Below are 18,777 nucleotides of genomic sequence, written 5' to 3'. Positions count from 1 at the left end.
TAGTCCATGTGTTGATTGGGTTATTATTTTTTTTTTGGTGCTTAGCATTTTTATTTCTTTATACGCCCAAGAGATTAGTGCTCTATCTGATGTGTGAAGGGTTAAAAGGTGTAGGCTTTCTGTTCACTTCAAAGATTATTTTTTTTTTGCTGAGAAGAAAGTTTTTAGTTTGATTCCATCCCATTTATTGATTCTTGGTTTAAATTCTTGGGCTATAAGAAAGTTGTGTCCTAATCCCACATGAAGAAGATCAGAACCTACTTTTTCTCTTATTAGCACAGAGTCTCTGGTTTAATTCTTGGGTCCTTGTTCAATTTTGAGTTAAGTTTGGTGCATGGTTAGAGATAGCACTTTATTTTTATTTACTTTTTGCTCATAACAACATAATATAACAAATAAGCACTGCTTTTGAGATTCACAAAAAATCAATAAAAAATTACATGCTGCCATCTTGGTTCTCCTGAGACAAAATAAACTTCAAGAAGAACAAATCAACACTGGCCTGGTGGTCCCAGGCTCACAGCAATCCCATTCCACCCTACCCTGGTGGGGCAGACACCCACCAGAGCCTAGCCTCAGGTGCAGGACAACCCCTTCTGACCAGCAGAGTACTGAGGGAGCCTAATTTTAGCCCAGACCACCACAGCCACCTGACTGCCAAGAGAAGTCAAGCCCTGTGGCCCAGTTTCACCTGTCATGTTTCTCATGATAAAAACACCAAGGGTAACTCCAGGTCAACCGGGCTGCATGAAATAACCACAAAAGAGACAGAAATACCTTTTTTTTTGGAGGGGGTCCTGTGATGCCTCCTCTGACCTTAAGTGCCTGCAGAGAGAAAGAGTACGTGCATACTGAACCTCTTTGTTGAGGAGAAGCCATTCAAATGAGGCAAGGGATCTGGTTTCAGGGATTGAGTCTATTTTTCTGAAGCCTGCTTTCAGCAGGTTGGCTGACATATAAGAAGGCCATCCCCAAAACCAGAGCAACAGAAATGTACACACAAAAGGCATTTCCATGGAACATTCTATCCCAAACAGAGCAAAGGGGTAATATCAAAACATAACAAGTTAGCATAGCTCAATCCATGGGGTGGCTTGCCTACTTCTGAAGATGCATCCTCAACTTCCAGGACTGGGGCAATGTCCAGGTCACTTCATAATGTAGTGATGGTGAGAGCCTCTCTGCTCCAGGGAGGAGAATGTGAAACATTCAGACTGGCTGCCCACGTTCACCCATGCCAACTAATGCAGGACCCAGATTCGGTATGCAGAAGCATTCATTGAGGGACACCAGTAGAGTCTGGAAGCTCAACATCGAGTCAAGGTACAGATAATCTGCACAGGTACAACAAGAATATAGGTAAAAAATGTAATATCTCAGATACACACTGCAATAAAGGAAGACACAAACACAACTTGAAAAACTGATGGAGGAAAGTGCCCAAAACAAACAAGGACACTATAATAACAGAACCCATGGAAAGTGAAGTTGATGAAATGTCAGAGAAGGAGTTCAAAATGTTATAATAAAAATGATCTGTGAATTTGTAAATTACCTAAAGGAGCAAATAAAGGCAGAAATTGATCACTTCAACAATAAGAGAGAAAATACAGGTAGCATAAAATTACTTTAAGAGAGAGATAGAGACTCTAGAAAAAAACAGAAATCCTTGAAATGAAGGATACAATAAATCAAATAAAAATGTCAACAGAGAGCATAACCAATAGACTATATCACTTAGAAGAAAGAATGTCAGATAATGAAAACAAAGTATACAATCTAGAGAATAAATTTGATCACACAGTGAAGATAGTTAGACGTCATGAACAGAACATCTAAGAATAATGGGACAGCATCAAAAGACCAAATTTAAGAGTTATTGGTATAGAGGAAGGCACAGAGTTTCAAATCAAAGAAATGAACAATCTTTTCAATGAGATAATATCAGATAAGTTTTCAAGCATGAAGAATGAATTGGAAAACCAAATATGAGAGGATTCCAGGACACCAAATATACAAAATTACAATCTATCTACATCAAGGCACATTATAATAAAAATGCCCAGCATACCAAATAAAAATATAATTTTTAAAGTCACAAAAGGGAGAAATCAGATCACATATAGAGAGAGACCAATTCATATCTCAGCAGATTTTTCAACCCAAGCCCTCAAAACCAGGAGACTGTGAATCAACATATACCAAGCTCTGAAAGAAAATGAATGCCAATGAAGAATCTTATATCCAGCAAAACTAAGCTTTAGATTTGATGATGAGATAAAAACATTCCATGATAAACAAAAGTTAAAAGAATTTACAGTTAGAAAGCCTGAACTAGGGAACATCCTCAGCAAAATATTCCAAGATAAGAAAATAAAAACAATGATGAAAATCAGAGGATAAACCAAGCCACATTAAATATCATAAATTAAAAAAAAATGGCTGGAAGGTCGGGGGAAGAAGATGGCGGCCGGCGAGGAAGCAGCGACTCCAATGTCTCCACTTTAACGGGATAAGAAAGACCCACCTGGACAGCTGCAGCCTACATACGGAAGAACTCCTAGCATAATTCCCTTTAGAGGAGAGCAGCCGTGATCTGGTAGGTTTATTGGAAGTGACAAGCCACAGGCCAGCATCATTCTGAATGGAGAAAAATTGAAGGAATTCCCTCTAAGATCTGGTACAAGACAGGGATGCCCTCTCTCACCACTTCTGTTCAACATAGTCCTCGAAACACTAGCCAGAGCAATTAGGCAGACGAAAGAAATTAAAGGCATAAAAATAGGAAAAGAAGAACTTAAATTATCACTATTTGCAGATGATATGATTCTATACCTAGCAGATCCAAAAGGGTCTACAAAGATGCTATTAGAGCTAATAAATGAATTCAGCAAAGTGGCAGGATATAAGATCAACACGCATAAATCTAAGGCATTCCTGTATATCAGCGACAAATCCTCTGAAACGGAAATGAGGACAACTACTCCATTCACAATATCCCCCCAAAAAATAAAATACTTGGGAATCAACCTAACAAAAGAGGTGAAAGACTTATACAATGAAAATTACAGAACCCTAAAGAAAGACATAGAAGAAGACCTTAGAAGATGGAAAAATATACCCTGCTCATGGATAGGCAGAACTAACATCATCAAAATGGCGATATTACCAAAAGTCCTATATAAGTTCAATGCAATGCCAATCAAAATCCCAACAGCATATCTTGTAGAAATTGATAAAACAATCATGAAATTCATATGGAATAATAAAAGACCCAGAATAGCAAAAACAATACTAAGCAGGAAGTGTGAATCAGGTGGTATAGCGATACCAGACTTCAAACTATACTACAGAGCAATAGTAACAAAAACAGCATGGTACTGGTACCAAAACAGGCGGGTGGACCAATGGTACAGAATAGAGGACACAGTAACCAATCCACAAAACTACAACTATCTTATTTTTGATAAAGGGGCTAAAAGCATGCAATGGAGGAAGGATAGCATCTTCAACAAATGGTGCTGGGAAAACTGGAAATCCATTTGCACCAAAATGAATCTGAATCCATATCTCTCGCCGTGCACAAAAGTTAACTCAAAATGGATCAAGGAGCTTGATATTAAATCAGAGACACGGCATCTGATAGAAGAAAAAGTTGGTTATGATCTACACGCTGTGGGATCGGGCTCCAAATTCCTCAATAGGACACCCATAGCGCTAGAATTAACAAATAGAATCAACAAATGGGACTTACTCAAACTAAAAAGTTTTTTCTCAGCAAAAGAAACAATAAGAGAGATAAACAGGGAGCCTACATCCTGGGAACAAATCTTTACTCCACACACTTCAGATAGAGCCCTAATAACCAGAATATACAAAGAACTCAAAAAAATTAGACAATAAGATAACAAATAACCCAATCAATAAATGGGCCAAGGACCTGAACAGACACTTCTCAGAGGAGGACATACAATCAATCAACAAGTACATGAAAAAATGCTCACCATCGCTAGCAGTCAGAGAAATGCAAATCAAAACTACCCTAAGATACCATCTCACTCCAGTAAGACTGGCAGCCATTAGGAAGTCAAACAACAATAAGTGCTGGAGAGGATGCGGGGAAAAGGGCACTCTTGTTCATTGCTGGTGGGACTGCAAATTGGTGCAGCCAATCTGGAAAGCAGTATGGAGATTTCTCGGAAAGCTGGGAATGGAACCACCATTTGACCCAGCTATTCCCCTTCTCGGTCTATTCCCTAAAGCCCTAACAAGAGCATGCTACAGGGACACTGCTACATCGATGTTCATAGCAGCTCAATTCACGATAGCAAGACTGTGGAACCAGTCTAGATGCCCTTCAATAGATGAATGGATAAAAAAATGTGGCATTTATATACTATGGAGTATTATTCTGCATTAAAAAATGACAAAATCATAGAATTTGGAGGGAAATGGATGGCATTAGAGCAGATTATGCTAAGTGAAGCTAGTCAATCTTTAAAAAACAAATACCAAATGACTCCTTTGATATAAGGGGAGTAAACAAGGACAGGGTAGGGACGAAGAGCTTGAGAAGAAGATTTACATTAAACAGGGATGAGAGGTGGGAGGGAAAGGGAGTGAGAAGGGAAATTGCATGGAAATGGAAGGCGATCCTCAGGGTTATACAAAATATCATATAAGAGGAAAGGAGGGGTAAGACAAGTTAATACAAATGGAAGAAATGATTTACAGTAGAAGGGGTAGAGAGAGAAAAGGGGAGGGGAGGGGAGGGGAGGGGGGATAGTAGAGTATAGGACAGACAGCAGAATACATCAGAATCTAGAAAGGCAATATGTCAATCAATGGAAGGGAAACTGATGTGATACAGCAATCTGTATACGGGGTAAAAGCGGGAGTTCATAATCCACTTGAATCAAACCGTGTAATATGATGTATTAAGAACTATGTAATGTTATGAATGACCAATAAAAAAAATGGCTGGGAACACAAATCATGTCTCAATAATAATCCTGAATGTTAATGGCCTAAATTCACCAATCAAAAGACATAGATTAGCAGATTGGATTAAGAAAAAGAAGACTAACAATCTACTGCCTCCAAGAGACTCATCTCAGAGAAAAAGATATCCACAGACATAAGGTGAAGCGTGGGGGGAAATTGTACCACTCACATGGACTGTGGAAGCAAGCAGAAGTTTCCATCTTTATATCAAATAAAGTAGACTTCAAACTAAAGTCAATCAAAAAGGATAAAGAAGGGCACTACCTTCTACTCAAGGGAACCATACACCAACAAGACTTAACAATTTTAAATATATATATCCAAAATACAATGAAGCCTCTACATTCATCAAACAAACTCTTCTCAAGTTCAATAGTCAAATAGACCACAACACAATAATTTTGGGTGAATTTGACACACCTCTTTCTTCACTAGACAGACCTTCCAAACAGAAGCTGAGCAGAGAAATGATAGAACTTAATAATATAATAAATAATTTGACTTAATTGACACATATAGAATAATTTATCCTTCAATGAAAGAATATACTTTCTTCTAAGCAGCACATGGATCCTTCTCTAAAATAGACCATATACTATGCCACAAAAAACCCTTAGCAAATATAAAAAGTAGAGATACTGCCCTGCATAATATAAAATCATAATGGAATGGAATTAGAAATCAATGATAAAATAAAAAATACATTCCAACACCTGGAGACAAAATAATATTCTAATGAATAGACAATGGGTTGCCAAAGACATCAAACAGAAAATTTTAAAAAAATTAGAGGTAAATGAGAACACAGACAAAATATATCTAAATTTCTGGGGTACTACGAAAGCAATTCTAAGAGGAAAGCTCATTGCATGGAGTTTATTCCTTAAAAGAAAAAAAAAGTCAACAATTAAATGAGTTAACATTACATCTCAAAGCCCTAGAAAAACAAGAGCAAATCAACACCAGAAGCAGCAGAAGGCAGAAAATAATTAAAATCAAAGCAGAAATCAATGAAATTGAAAAAAAAGAAATAATTGAAAAAATTAACAAAACTAAAAGTTGGTTCTTCAAAAAAATAAATAATATTGACAGACCTTTAGCCATGCTAACGAAAAGAAGAAGAGAGAGAACTCAAATTACTAACATACGGGATGAAAAAGGCAATATCACAACAGATGCTACAGAAATACAGAAGACAATTAGAAATTATTTTGAAAACCTATATTCCAATAAAATAGAAGATAGTGAAGACATAGACAAATTTCTTAAGCCATATGATTTTCCCAGAATGAGTCAAGAGGATACACACAATTTGAACAGACCAATATCAATGGATGAAATTGAAGAAGAAATCAAAAGACTACCAACCAAGAAAAGCCCAGGACCAGATGGGTATACAGCGCAGTTTTACAAAACCTTTAAAGAAGAATTAATACCAATACTTTTCAAGTTATTTCAGGAAATAGAAAAAGAGGGAGCTCTTCCAAATTCATTCTATGAGGCCAACATCACCCTGATTCCGAAACTAGATAAAGACACCTCAAAGAAAAAAACTACAGACCAATATCTCCAATGAACCTAGATGCAAAAATCCTCAATAAAATTCTGGCGAATCCAATACAGAAACACATCAAAAAAGTTGTGCACCATGATCAAGTAGGATTCATCCCTGGGATGCAAGGATGGTTCAATATACAGAAATCAATAAATGTTATTCACCACGTCAATAGACTTAAAGATAAGAACCATATGATCATCTCGAGAGACGCAGAAAAAGCATTCGACAAAGTACAGCATCCCTTTATGTTCAAATCATTAGAAAAACTAGGGATAACAAGAACTTACCTTGACATTGTAAAAGCTATCTATGCTAAGCCTCAGGATAGCATCATTCTGAATGGAGAAAAGTTGAAGGCATTCCCTTTAAAATCTGGAACAAGACAGGGATGCCCTCTATCACCACTTCAATTCAATATAGTTCTCGAAACACTGGCCAGAGCAATTAGACAGATGAAAGAAATTAAAGGCATAAAAATATGAAAAGAAGAACTTAAATTGTCACTATTTGCGGAAAACATGATTCTATACCTAGAAGACCCAAAAGGGTCTACAAGGAAACGACTAGAACTAATAAATGAATTCAGCAAAGTGGCAGGATATAAAATCAACATGCATAAATCAAAGGCATTTCTGTATATCAGCGACAAAACTTCTGAAACAGAAATGAGGAAAAACACTCCATTCACAATATCCTCAAAAAAAATAAAATACTTGGGAATCAACCTAACAAAAGAGGTGAAAGATTTATACAATGAAAACTACAGAACCCTAAAGAGAGAAGTAGAAGAAGATCTTAGAAGATGGAAAAATATACCCTGTTCATGGATAGGAAGAACTAACATTATCAAAAGTTCTCTATAGGTTTAATGCAATGCCAATCAAAATCAAAACAGCATTTCTTGTAGAAATAGATAAAGCAATCATGAAATCATATAGAAAAATAAAAGACCCAGAATAGCAAAAGCAATTCTAAACAGGAAGTGTGAATCAGGCGGTATAGCGGTACCAGATTTCAAACTATATTACAGAGCAATAGTGACAAAAACAGCATGGTACTGGTACCAAAACAGGTGGGTGGAGCAATTGTATAGAATAGAAGACACAGAGACTAATCCACAAAGTTACAACTATCTTATATTTGATAAAGGGGCTAAAAGCATGCAATGGAGGAAGGATAGCATCTTCAACAAATGGTGTTGGCAAAACTGGAAACCCATATGCAACAAAATGAAACTGAATCCCTTTCTCTTGCAATGCACAAAAGTTAACTCAAAATGGATCAAGGAGCTTGATATCAAATCAGAGACTCTGCGTCTGATAGAAGAAAAAATTGGCTCCGATCTACATATTGTGGGGTCTGGCTCCAAATTCCTTAATAGGACACCTATAGCACAAGAGTTAATAACAAGAATAAACAAATGGGACTTACTTAAACTAAAAAGTTTTTTTCTCAGCAAGAGAAACAATAAGAGAGGTAAATAGGGAGCCTTCATCATGGGAACAAATTTTTACTCCTCACACTTCAGATAGAGCCCTAGTATCCAGAGTATACAGAGAACTCAAAAAATTAGACAATAAGATGACAAATAACCCAATCAACAAATGGGCCAAGGACCTGAACAGACACTTCTCAGAGGAGGATATACAATCAATCAACAAGTACATGAAAAAATGCTCACCATCTCTAGCAGTCAGAGAAATGCAAATCAAAACCACCCTAAGATACCATCTCACTCCAGTAAGATTGGCAGCCATTATGAAGTCAAACAACAACAAGTGCTGGCGAGGATGTGGAGCAAAGGGTACACTTGTACATTGCTGGTGGGACTGCAAATTGGTGTGGCCAATTTGGAAAGCAGTATGGAGATTCCTGGGAAAGCTGGGAATGGAACCACCATTTGACCCAGCTGTTGCCCTTCTCAGACTATTCCCTGAAGACCTTAAAAGAGCATACTACAGGGATACTGCCACATCAATGTTCATAGCAGCACAATTCACAATAGCTTGACTGTGGAACCAACCCAGATGCCCTTCAATAGATGAATGGATAAAAAATGTGGCATTTATACACCATGGAGTATTACTTTGCAATAAAAAATGACAAAATCATGGAATTTGCAGGGAAATGGATGGCACTAGAGCAGATTATGCTTAGTGAAGCTAGCCAATCCCTAAAAAACAAATGCCAAATGTCTTCTTTGATATAATGAGAGCAACTATGAACAGAGAAGGGAGGAACAGCAGGAAGAAACAATTAACATTAAACAGAGTCATGAGATGGGAGGGAAAGGGAGAGAAAAGGGAAATTGCATGGAAATGAAGGGAGACCCTCATTGCTATACAAAATTACATATAAGAGGTTGTGAGGGGAATGGGAAAATAAACAAGGAGAGAAATGATTTACAGTAGATGGGGTAGAGAGAGAAGATGTGAGGGAAGGGGAGGGGGGATAGTACGGGATAGGAAAGGTAGCAGAATACAACAGTTACTAATAGGGCATTATGTAAAATTGTAGATGTGTAACCGACGTGATTCTGCAATCTGCATTTGGGGTAAAAATTGGGAGTTCATAACCCACTTCAATCTAATGTATGAAATATGATATGTCAAGAGCTTTGTAATATTGTGAACAACCAATAAAAAATAAATATAAATAAATAAATAAATAAAATCATAAAAAAATGAAGAAAAGAGACACACCCTGAATGACAAAAATACTGCTAAGAGAAACCTTCCCTCTCAGTATCTCACAGTCCCATCTTTCTGTCCTTATAAAAACCCTTTGTGTCCCTGAGATCCCCAAGAGGGCACTATGAAGATGACAGCCCCACAATCCCCCAGTGTGCTGGACCTTCAGTAAACCTGATTTCTTTCCCACTAATTCACATCTTTTGACTACTGGTTTTCCAGTGATGAGGTGCCTGGACTTGGGTCTGGTAACACCTGGAGTCTGCAGGTCTTCTCTATCACTGATGATGACTCCAAATTCTTTAAAAAAAAAAACTGCCTGTTACATCATATCTAAAGGCTCATGTTTCAACAAATTATTCTATTTTCAGAGTAACCCTTTTTATACAGATAGTGGTTTGTGAAGAAACACTGATAATGGAGGGCTTACACCTGTAGCAACTCTGCAGGGTGCTAGTAATCAAAAGGTACAGTACGGCATGGTATTTACTTCCATAAGTTTTCAACAAGCTTACAAACTGCTCACACGTTTTGTAAAGAGTGTAAAGAATCATGAGCCCACATAACTCTTGATGCACCACCTCCAGGGTGCAGAAGCAGACCATCTTTATCTTCTTGAAATAACAGATCATTATACCAACTAATCTGGAACCTCACACTTCAAAATGAACTCCCAACATTCTTTCAACTCTTAGGAGGAAACTATTTGCCAGCTGTTGTACAAAGGTCAGGTGCCTCCAGGACACAAGCTTTGTTTTCACCGTGTGATCTAAATTAATGATCTTGGCCAATTCACATAGTGGTGCTTTAACTATCTCCTAAGCAGGGGGCTTGTTTGGGCTGGGCAGGGGGGCTCCAGAAGTATCTCCTTGACAGACCCTGGAGGCAAACAGCCACTAGTTTGTGGTGACAGTGGGCCACAGCCCTTTTCGGGGGCAGAACCCTGCTCAGGGTGACAAGAAGGAGCCTCCTGCCCCAGCCTGGACGACCCCGTTTGCTGAGCAGGCCCTGAGTCTCTAGCAGGTGATGGAGACAGACTGGGCCCTTTCAGGGACTTCTGGTCTCTCCCACCAGCCTCCCCTGTGGAGGCTGTGGGAGGGCACTGTCCTTCACTGCAGGCCTCACTCAAGGGGCTGATGGCACTTGGAGGGTCTTGGTCCAGGGAGTGGCTACCTCCGGGGACCTCATGGGCACTGGCGCTGGGCAGGTGCAGGGCCATCTCAAAGGAGGGTGTCTTGGTTATCAGCATGGCCTGCTCCTCCCTGGCGGCCTCCTCCTCCAGCACGCGATGCTCCATCAGAGGCTCACGCAGACCAGGCAGGGCCCTGGCGAAGTACCCGCCCTTGAGCAGGTGCCCCCTCCGGGCCGCGTGTGGGCGGCCTCCAGGGGCTAGGGCGCCTTGCTCAGGGCCCTCGCCTGCCTGCTGGTAGAACAGGCTGCTGATGACACTGTGCCGGGGGACGCAGCCGGGGGCTGCCAGGGGCCCTGCGCCTTGCTGTGAGGCTGGTGGGGCCTCCGCCTCCTCCGGCAGGCTGGCCTAGGGCCGCAGGAAGCCCCATGGGTGCAGCAGTGGGGAATGGGTCACCAGCGAGGATGGCAGCGACTTGGCCCTGGCAAAAGGGGCGAGCTCATTGTCCGAGGACGAGGAGCAGCTGGCTTCTGCGCGCGCAGGTGCCAGGCCACTCCCAGGGAGGGGCTGTTGGGTGGGCCCCACAGCAGCTCTGGGATGGAGCGCATCACCAGGATGGAGTTGTAGCTCATCAGGCAGCGCTGGGGGCGGCACAGAGCAGTCGCTGGGTGGGGCCGCGGCACCTAGCAGGCCTTCTCCCTCCACGTTCCCAGTGGGCCAAAGTGGTGGGGACCCAGAGCAGTGGGAACCTCTGCACCAGGGCTCTTGGCTTCTGCCTGGCCACTGGGTATCTCTCTGCGGCTGGCACACTCATGGCTGAGATCCGATGAGGTGCCAGGCCTGGGAGTGTGCTAGGCGGGCTTGGGCTTGTGTTTCTGACCCTGCCCTCACCCCCTTTTCAGGGGACAGCTCACCTGCCAGTGGCTCCTGGCCAGGAGGAACTTGAGCTGCTTGGTGTTTATGAAGTGGGCCTCCTCCGCAGGCATGGATTTCTCGGGTGTGAGGGTGCAGCCACATTGAGGAGAGACCCCAGTGCCCTGATGGGGGCCCCTCCTGGGATGGAGGCCTAGCTGGGCAGGGACAGGTGGACTTGCCCTCAGCCCTGGGGTCTCATGGGCTCATCCTCTTACTTTGCCCAGACAGGGCAAGGCAAAGGCCAGAGGCCGTCGGGGAGGCCCTAACCCCCTGTGAGGGTCTCAGGATCCCAAGCCTGTCTGAAGGGACAAGTGTCCTCTGAACTGGGGCACAGGGGCCTGGGTGCCACCACCATATGTGCTGATGCAGACAGGCCCTCGTCCCCCTTGGGTTGGATGTCCCTCCCTGCAGGCCTGGTGTTTGAGCCAGGCTGGGCCTACTCACCAGGAACCAGGGGTGGGTGAGGCACTGGGAGGCACTGGGCTGGGCCCTGGAGGGAGAGCAGAGCCCAGGTCAGCCAGGCAGTCAGCTGGCTCTGGGCAGGGCTGGCCGCACCCTGGGCAGGCAAGAGAGGCATGCACTCACCCTGGGGCCCTCTGCAGTGTGGCCTTGAGGAAGTCCTTGGCGTCCTCACTGAGGTGGGCAGCCATGGGGCTGCTCCAGGACACCCGCCCTTCCAGCACATTCAGCAGGGTGGCACGGTCACTCTCTCCCGCAAACGGGGAGGAGCAGGTCAGGCTGGAAACAGGCAGAGCCTGCCCTCAAACAAAGCTCCTGGGGAGGAACTCTGGCACCACTCCCACCCAGCAGTATCTGAGGTTCCCCAGATACTGCCTCAGCTTGGAACACCAATCCAGGCAAAGCCTAAGAGGGTGTCTGGGCTCAGACCAGGGTTGGGGTCCCCACTCAGGCTGGGACAGGGATCAAGGAAACGTCAGCCTGCATGGGGGCCCTGCTTTAACCTGAGGCTCTCATGGCCAGAGGTGGGTACAGGGCTGAACTTACAAAGGAGACCCAGGCTAGCTTGAATCAGGGATGTATGCCAAGGCTGGGTGCTGGTTCAACCTGGGGTGAGTACTTGGCCTCAGCCTGAGCTAGGGATCCAGGCTCAGCTGGGACAGGAGTCCAGGGAGCCTAGATAGGCACCAGTCTATGTCTGAGGTGGGGACAGGTCTTAGTCTGTAGAGGTCAAGGATCAGTCTGTAACACCAGCATCTTCAGGGCAGCAGTGACCACTATGAGTGGACTCTGGACAAAAATCCCACAGACCCTACAGGGTCAGCTCAGCTCTGCCTAGTGATGACAGGGTGTTTGTGAGGAGCAGTGGGCAGGAGCCTCTTATCAGGGTTGGCTGACAGCCTGTTCCCAAGATAGCTGCCCCTGGGCTCTTGGGTCTCTGGTCTGGGGTGTGGCCAGCAGCTCATGTGGCCTTCAGGATTCTGCAGAAGGGTTGGCTTTGAAGAACAGGCTGTGCTCACCTGAGGTAAGAGATGACCCCCATGGCCCTGCAGAAAGAAAACCACCCACTGTGAGTCACCCCAGGCCTGGCCACAGGCAAGGGGTATGTGGGAGGAGGCATGGGGGATCCCAGGGGTGCAGAAGGAGGCAGAGATTCAGAGAGGACCCTTTGGCTGGCTGCTGGGCTGCCAGATGACTCCCCAGCATGGTCCCAGGAGGGTCACAGTCCTGACTCAGCCTGACCACTCACCAGATGTCAGAAGCCTCGCTTATGGGGGTCTGCTCAATGATCTCGGGGGACACGAACTCTGGAGAGCTGTACTTGCTGTACTGTGGCTCTGAAGGGGTGATTTTTTGGGCAAAGCCAAAGTCGCAGATTTTAATGTCTTCACAAGCAGGATGCACCATCAGGATATTGGGGGGCTGTCAGAAAGTATTGGGGAGTCTCTGGGGGTTGGGCCACCTGGGGTTTCCAGGCCTCAGGGAGTCATTCAGGGTCCATGAGGCCAACGTGGGGCATGAGGAGCACCAGTCAGACTGTCAGAGCAGAGCCCACGGATGAGCTGCCAATTAGCAGTGCATCCAGTCCCTGCAGGACAGCAAGCCCTGTTAAGGAAACTGGACACGGTAGGCCTGTCCCTTCCTATCCTGCAGGCCCAGGGCTCCCCTCTCTCACCCAGATTCCGGAGGGGCCCGAGGGACAGTACCTTTATGTCCAGGTGGAGGAACCCTTGGCTGTGCAGATAGTGCAGTCCCTCCACCAGCTGCTGGAGGTAGACCTTGACCTGTGGCAAATGCTGTGCTCAGGGAGGGGCCCCTGGCCCTCCACCTTGACTCATCCTGCTTGAGTGCCCCAGTCTAGCACCTGGGACAAGCCCACAGGGTAGGTGGCACCCTGAGCCCTAAGTGCCAAAGCCAGAGAAATCCCCAGGAACAAGCAAGGTGTGCAGGAAGCCAGGCAGTGCAGCTGGGCACAGAGCCCAGGTAGCCACGGGGCCTGGGATCCAGAGAGGCGGGGCCTAGGCCACATTTGGGGCTGCTGTGTCTGGGTGGGGCTGGGACCCGCATGCAGCTCAGGCCAGTGGCAGGCAGGTGCAGGGTCACCTCGGCTTCTGTCACCATGCTCTTCTTGAAGAGGCGATCCAGCAGCTCCTCTGATGAGCACCTGGGGCCTGGTCAAGGAAAGCAGCTGAGGCTGGAACCTACCAGGAGGTGGCCAGGACAGGGTTCCTGCGGTCTCAAGGGTGGGGTACTGGTGCTCATGTTGAGGGGAGGTGCCATGGGCCCCTGGAACCCCAGACAGCATCCAGCCCAGATGAGTGGGGCTGCCTGGGGACTGAGGCCACAGGGCAGTGGTAGGGTGGGGGCACCTGGCCTGTCTGCACAAATCCCTCCTCAGGGGAGAGACAAGAACACAGGAGCAGATCCAGCCACAAGGCCCTCCACACTGAGACCCCAGTCAGGGACCTATGGGCAGTGGGCAAAGACCTGGAGTAACCTGTGTAGGACACACCTCTCCTTATATCTGAGAGGTCACCCATGGGAGGAGACCCCTGGCCATCTCCACCAAGGACATCTGGACCCTCAGGAGCAGCTCAGCCACTGACCCTGCCTGGTGACCCCCATGGACAACCCTCAGAGAGAAAGAACCCCCTGACCAACACCATCACGAGCGGCAGGAACAGGGCTGCTTGTCACACAGCATTGGCCACAGGAAGGTGGGCTGAGGCCGTCACAACCTGCCAGGCCCAGGGCATATGCTCCTCCAATCCCCAGCCTGGTGGCCACTGCACCCCTCCTCTAACCCCAAGGGTCCAGGAGAAGAAAGGATACAGTTCCAAAATTAGGATGAGGGTCTTCCGGGTCTCAAACTGGTCCAGCAGCCCAGTGACCAGCGGGTGGCTGAGCGTGGCCAGGATATCTCGCTCCTGGTACTCCTGGGCCTGAGTTCTGCTCCGCAGGGGGATGAACTTGGCAGCACAGAATAACTTATTTCCTTTGTGCTTTACCCTTTTCACAAAGCCAAACACGCCTCTGGGGAGGAGGGAGGGGGATCAGGATGGTGGCGCTGTGCCATGGGTCCTGGGCATCCCCAGGGCCAGAAGGGCTGGAGTGTACCTGCCAATCTCCTCCTTGACCTTGTAGAAGGAGTGCAGCTTCCTCCAATGGCTCTGCTCTTCTGAATCTGGCTCACTGTCTCCTGTGGTCAGCACAGAAGGTAGTTAGGACTGCGAAGGCACTGCCCTGGCCCTCGTCCCCAGTACTGTGGAGCTGGCAGGCTGTTCCCTGGGCCTGGGCCTGTGGCCCATGGGAACCTTGAGCTGGGGTCCCTGTGGGGACTGGGGATGCCATGTGGAGACCGAGCGGCCCTGGGCCTGGGAGGCTCTGCGGCTTACCCCCATGGACCAGCAGCTCCGCCTTGCAGAGCACCTGGCCAGCAGCATTGTGTGTGAGACAGGTATAGACGCCTGCATCTTGCTGGGCCACATCCTTCAGTAGCAGGCAGTGAGTGGTGCCCTCCTTCTGCTGGCTCAGCCGGGCACTGTCCTCCAGTTGGACACCATCCTGAAACATCAGCAGGCCAGGACGCCATCAGCCCATGCCAGCATCAGGCCCACCTGCCCTTCCCTGGCACCTGCTGTGTGTTGGCCCCAGGTCCAGCCCCATGCCCAGCCATGATGGGCTTGGGGATTGCAGGAGGGGCCGCACAGCTAGGATCGTGTGGTGCGGTTTTCGTACACACATGCACTCACAGGTGCCTCCGGCCTCTGAGGGCTCCACCCTGCCTCCCTGGGCCAGCTCTTACTTTGTACCATGTCACAGTGGGCTGTGGGTGCCCCTCAATGACAGCCTCAAACTGTGCCGTACCACCCGCCTGGACCTGCACATCCTCAATGGTCACCTGCATGGTTGGGGGCCTTGGGAAGAGGTGGAAAGGGGGACATGAGGAGGGATTCCCAGGCTGCACAGCCCATACATGTGGTCAGTGAGGCTCTGAGTACACCCCAGGGCAACAGGCAACAGGGCCCCCTGGTAACTGGGAAGTTCTTCCTTCCATCCAACCACTGACTCCCTGTTTTGCCCTCAGCTGGCCCAGCAGTCACGAGAACAGTCAAGCCAAGGCAGGCAGAACATGCTAGGGGGTGGTGGCTCTCTCCAGGACTGGGTCCAGCAGACACCGGATCTGTAGTGCCTGCCTCTCCTGGAGGAGAGCTCCAGCCCCCACCCATTGTGGCACAAGAGAAGGGGTGGGGAACCTGGGCTGAAGCAGGCGGGGACCTAGCGGGCCCCTCCACCCTCCAAGCAACTGCCCCCAGCCCAGGCACTGCAGGGCCACCCTCACAGCACGCCCTGACCCCTGACCCCCATACTTGAACTTGTAGCACTGGTGTCGATGGGCTGGTACACATAGGTCCTTTGTGTGGTCTCTGTGATTACATGGCTGTGGACATCCCAGAGCACCTGCCCGACACCTGCCCCTGGCCAGGCAGCACCCTCCACCCTGGAATCACAGAGCTAGGTGAGCTTCTGCTGGCTAGACGTAACAAGATGGGGTCCTAGGCTTTCCCCACATGCGGGGGGATGAGGTGTGCAGATGGAAGACCCTGGTCCTTGCTGTGGGGGCTTCCTGCACCTCCTTCCCTAAGGTTGGCCTTCTTCCCTGCCTACTGGCTTGGCCTGGGGCAGTCAAGGAGTGCACAGGAGGCCACAGGACCACCCCATTACCTCTGCGTACCACACGGCCAGAGTGGATGGACCTGCCCACCCATGAGCTGTCCTTGGCAGGACTGCCTCCATCTCATGACTCAGTTAACTGGGGGAGGTTACCGGATGGGGACGGTCCGTCCCTGGGCCCCAGAACCAGTCACCGTCTCCTGCTCCAGGACTTCCCGGATGAGAGGCTGTGGCACCTCTGGGGTCTCAGCTGCTGGGAGATGAGGAGCCTCGTGAGACACAGCTGCGCTGGGGCTCAAGAGACCCTCCTTGGCCCTGCACTGCCCAACTGTCCCCCACATCACCAGGCCAGGGGGTGTGTATGCTTAGCAAGACCACTGCTTGCAGGGACCTGGGGGCCATGGGTGAGACTGTCCCCAAAGCTCAGGTTCAGCCCATGGCTCATCATGTGCATGCTGGCTGGGGTCCATTCTGTAGGCACCTGCCCCACCAGGGAAACCCACTTCAGTGTCCCTGCCCAGCAGCTAGGCTGCCATCCAGGGAACATCCTGACAGCATAGGTCGGTGACCCAGGAAAGTGGCTATATCCCACGCCATGGGTGCCATAGGCTCTGGCAGCTTCCTACGGGCAGGAGAGACTGCAGGTGACGTCACCCAGCACTACAAGTTGTATTGTGGCCATAGCACACAGACAAGGCCCACTCTATCAGTGGCCAGGGACAAAACAGAGGATAGCCTAGCAGACTGGCTAGAAAAGTAGGGCTTAGGGTGACCAGGTGGTCACTTAGAGTAGGCGGTGGTGCCCTTGGGGAGGTTCTCCAGGGCCCTGAGGCTGGCTGCAGGTGAACTGAGGCATCTCAGGCTGGAGCCAGCACTGGGGTGGGCAGGGAGGGGCAATGTTCTGGGCCTTCATGGACAGGGCTGGATGGAGGCTGAATTTAGGGGAACCCCTCCATCATCAGGCAGGACACAGGGAATGAGTGGAGGGAAAGGGAGCCCAGGATGGGAAGGGGCTCGGCTTGCTCCCCTAAAGCAGCAGCAGGGAAAGTGAACACCAGTGCCAAGGCAGGCCAAGCAACACCAGGGGTTTGCTCCATCACCGCGTTCCTGGACACCAGAACTCTGTGGCCACTCTGATCCAGCAGCCTCCCACACAGATGACATCCCTAGCCTTTGCCTTTCCATCCCCTATGGGCACCAATCTGTCACAGCTGGTGGTGGTGACAGACAAGAGGAAGCTGCCTTACTCTTGGTCCTGAGAGGGACACTGGGCCAGACCTGCACCTAACTGACACCATGCTGAGAACGCTGGGGTGGCCATGTGCAAATTCAGAGCCCGAGGACATTCCTTAGCCAGGACAGGGTCAGCACAGGATGTGTCCTTGCAGCCAGTTCCCTGCAGGGCTTACCAGGTGTGCCCGAGGCTTCTGGGGCCTGGGGGCCAGCCTCCTGAAATGCCAGTGGTTCCCTGGGGCCAGGGGTGGGGCTGGCAAAGTCCCCTGCAGAAGGGCCTGGAGCCTCAGGGCCCAGCAGTCTCTGCAGCACAGATGGGACTTCCTGGTCGGCTCCAAGGGAGGACTGGGCGGAGCCGTCCTGGGTAACACCTATGAAGATGTGGGTCAGCAGCAGATGGTAAGGCCCAGGGTCTGGTGTGGCCTGACCCCAGGTAGGGGCCTCCAGAGACTAGTCCCTGTCAGAGACAGTCCAGTTGTCTGACCCCCAGCTGGCCCTTCCCACCTGCTTCACTCACCCACCCGCTCAGGAGGCTGTGAGGAATGGAGGCTTGGCACAGAGAGAGAAGCCCCAGAACCCACACTGCGGACAGCTACTTCCTCCCCTGGAGCTCAGGCCTGTCCTCACCCAGGTGCCCCATGGAGAACTCCTCCTCCTCCTGGGCCAGGGGACCGGGCCCACCCTTCACCCTTCATGTGCCCCAAATCCCAGCACACATTTAATCCCAAGGCTGGCTGTCCTACAAGGCTGACTCTGAACCCCAGCTCTAAACCTGGGGGCAGCCTGATACCATGTCAAGGTCCACGGGATCATGGGGCTGGTGTCTAGGTGGCCAGAGCCATTGGCCCCCCCTCCTGGGGACACACCCACTGCCCTATCCTTACCCAACTCCATCTGCATAGTAAATGTCCACCCTCCACTTACAGCTAGTCCGGGCCACACTATCCTTCCCTGGCCCCTTCCACCTATCCCTGAAGGACTCCCCAGGCCCCTGCCTGACATGGCCCCTGCCCTTCCCACCTGCCAACCGTCTGCAACCTGAGGATGCTGACCACTCCCATCCCCAGAAGGTCCCTTCCCAGAGCCTTCCTTAGCCCTGCTGAGCCCCTGCCCAG

At 48.6% G+C, this 18,777-nt stretch overlaps 1 protein-coding gene across 1 annotated transcript in view; it reads right to left on the bottom strand.

Annotated features, from left to right (window-relative positions):
• Positions 1 to 10,063: 10,063 nt before the first annotated feature.
• The window catches only part of LOC144249108 (obscurin-like), a 119,831-nt gene continuing 111,117 nt past the window's right edge, over positions 10,064 to 18,777 (bottom strand). Inside the window, 17 exon segments of the mRNA XM_077791302.1 lie at positions 10,064 to 10,131; positions 10,324 to 10,920; positions 10,923 to 11,022; positions 11,296 to 11,373; positions 11,741 to 11,786; positions 11,882 to 12,034; positions 12,775 to 12,801; positions 13,005 to 13,177; positions 13,462 to 13,539; positions 13,859 to 13,919; positions 14,588 to 14,788; positions 14,873 to 14,954; positions 15,151 to 15,319; positions 15,561 to 15,676; positions 16,135 to 16,256; positions 16,583 to 16,679; positions 17,830 to 17,994. Coding sequence (XP_077647428.1) covers positions 10,064 to 10,131; positions 10,324 to 10,920; positions 10,923 to 11,022; positions 11,296 to 11,373; positions 11,741 to 11,786; positions 11,882 to 12,034; positions 12,775 to 12,801; positions 13,005 to 13,177; positions 13,462 to 13,539; positions 13,859 to 13,919; positions 14,588 to 14,788; positions 14,873 to 14,954; positions 15,151 to 15,319; positions 15,561 to 15,676; positions 16,135 to 16,256; positions 16,583 to 16,679; positions 17,830 to 17,994 — 2,333 coding nt within the window.

This window comes from Urocitellus parryii, chromosome 1 (genome assembly GCF_045843805.1).
Source record: "Urocitellus parryii isolate mUroPar1 chromosome 1, mUroPar1.hap1, whole genome shotgun sequence".
NCBI lineage: Eukaryota > Metazoa > Chordata > Mammalia > Rodentia > Sciuridae > Urocitellus > Urocitellus parryii.
Note: the sequence above shows the minus strand (reverse complement) of the source record. Positions and strands in the feature narration are given on the sequence as shown.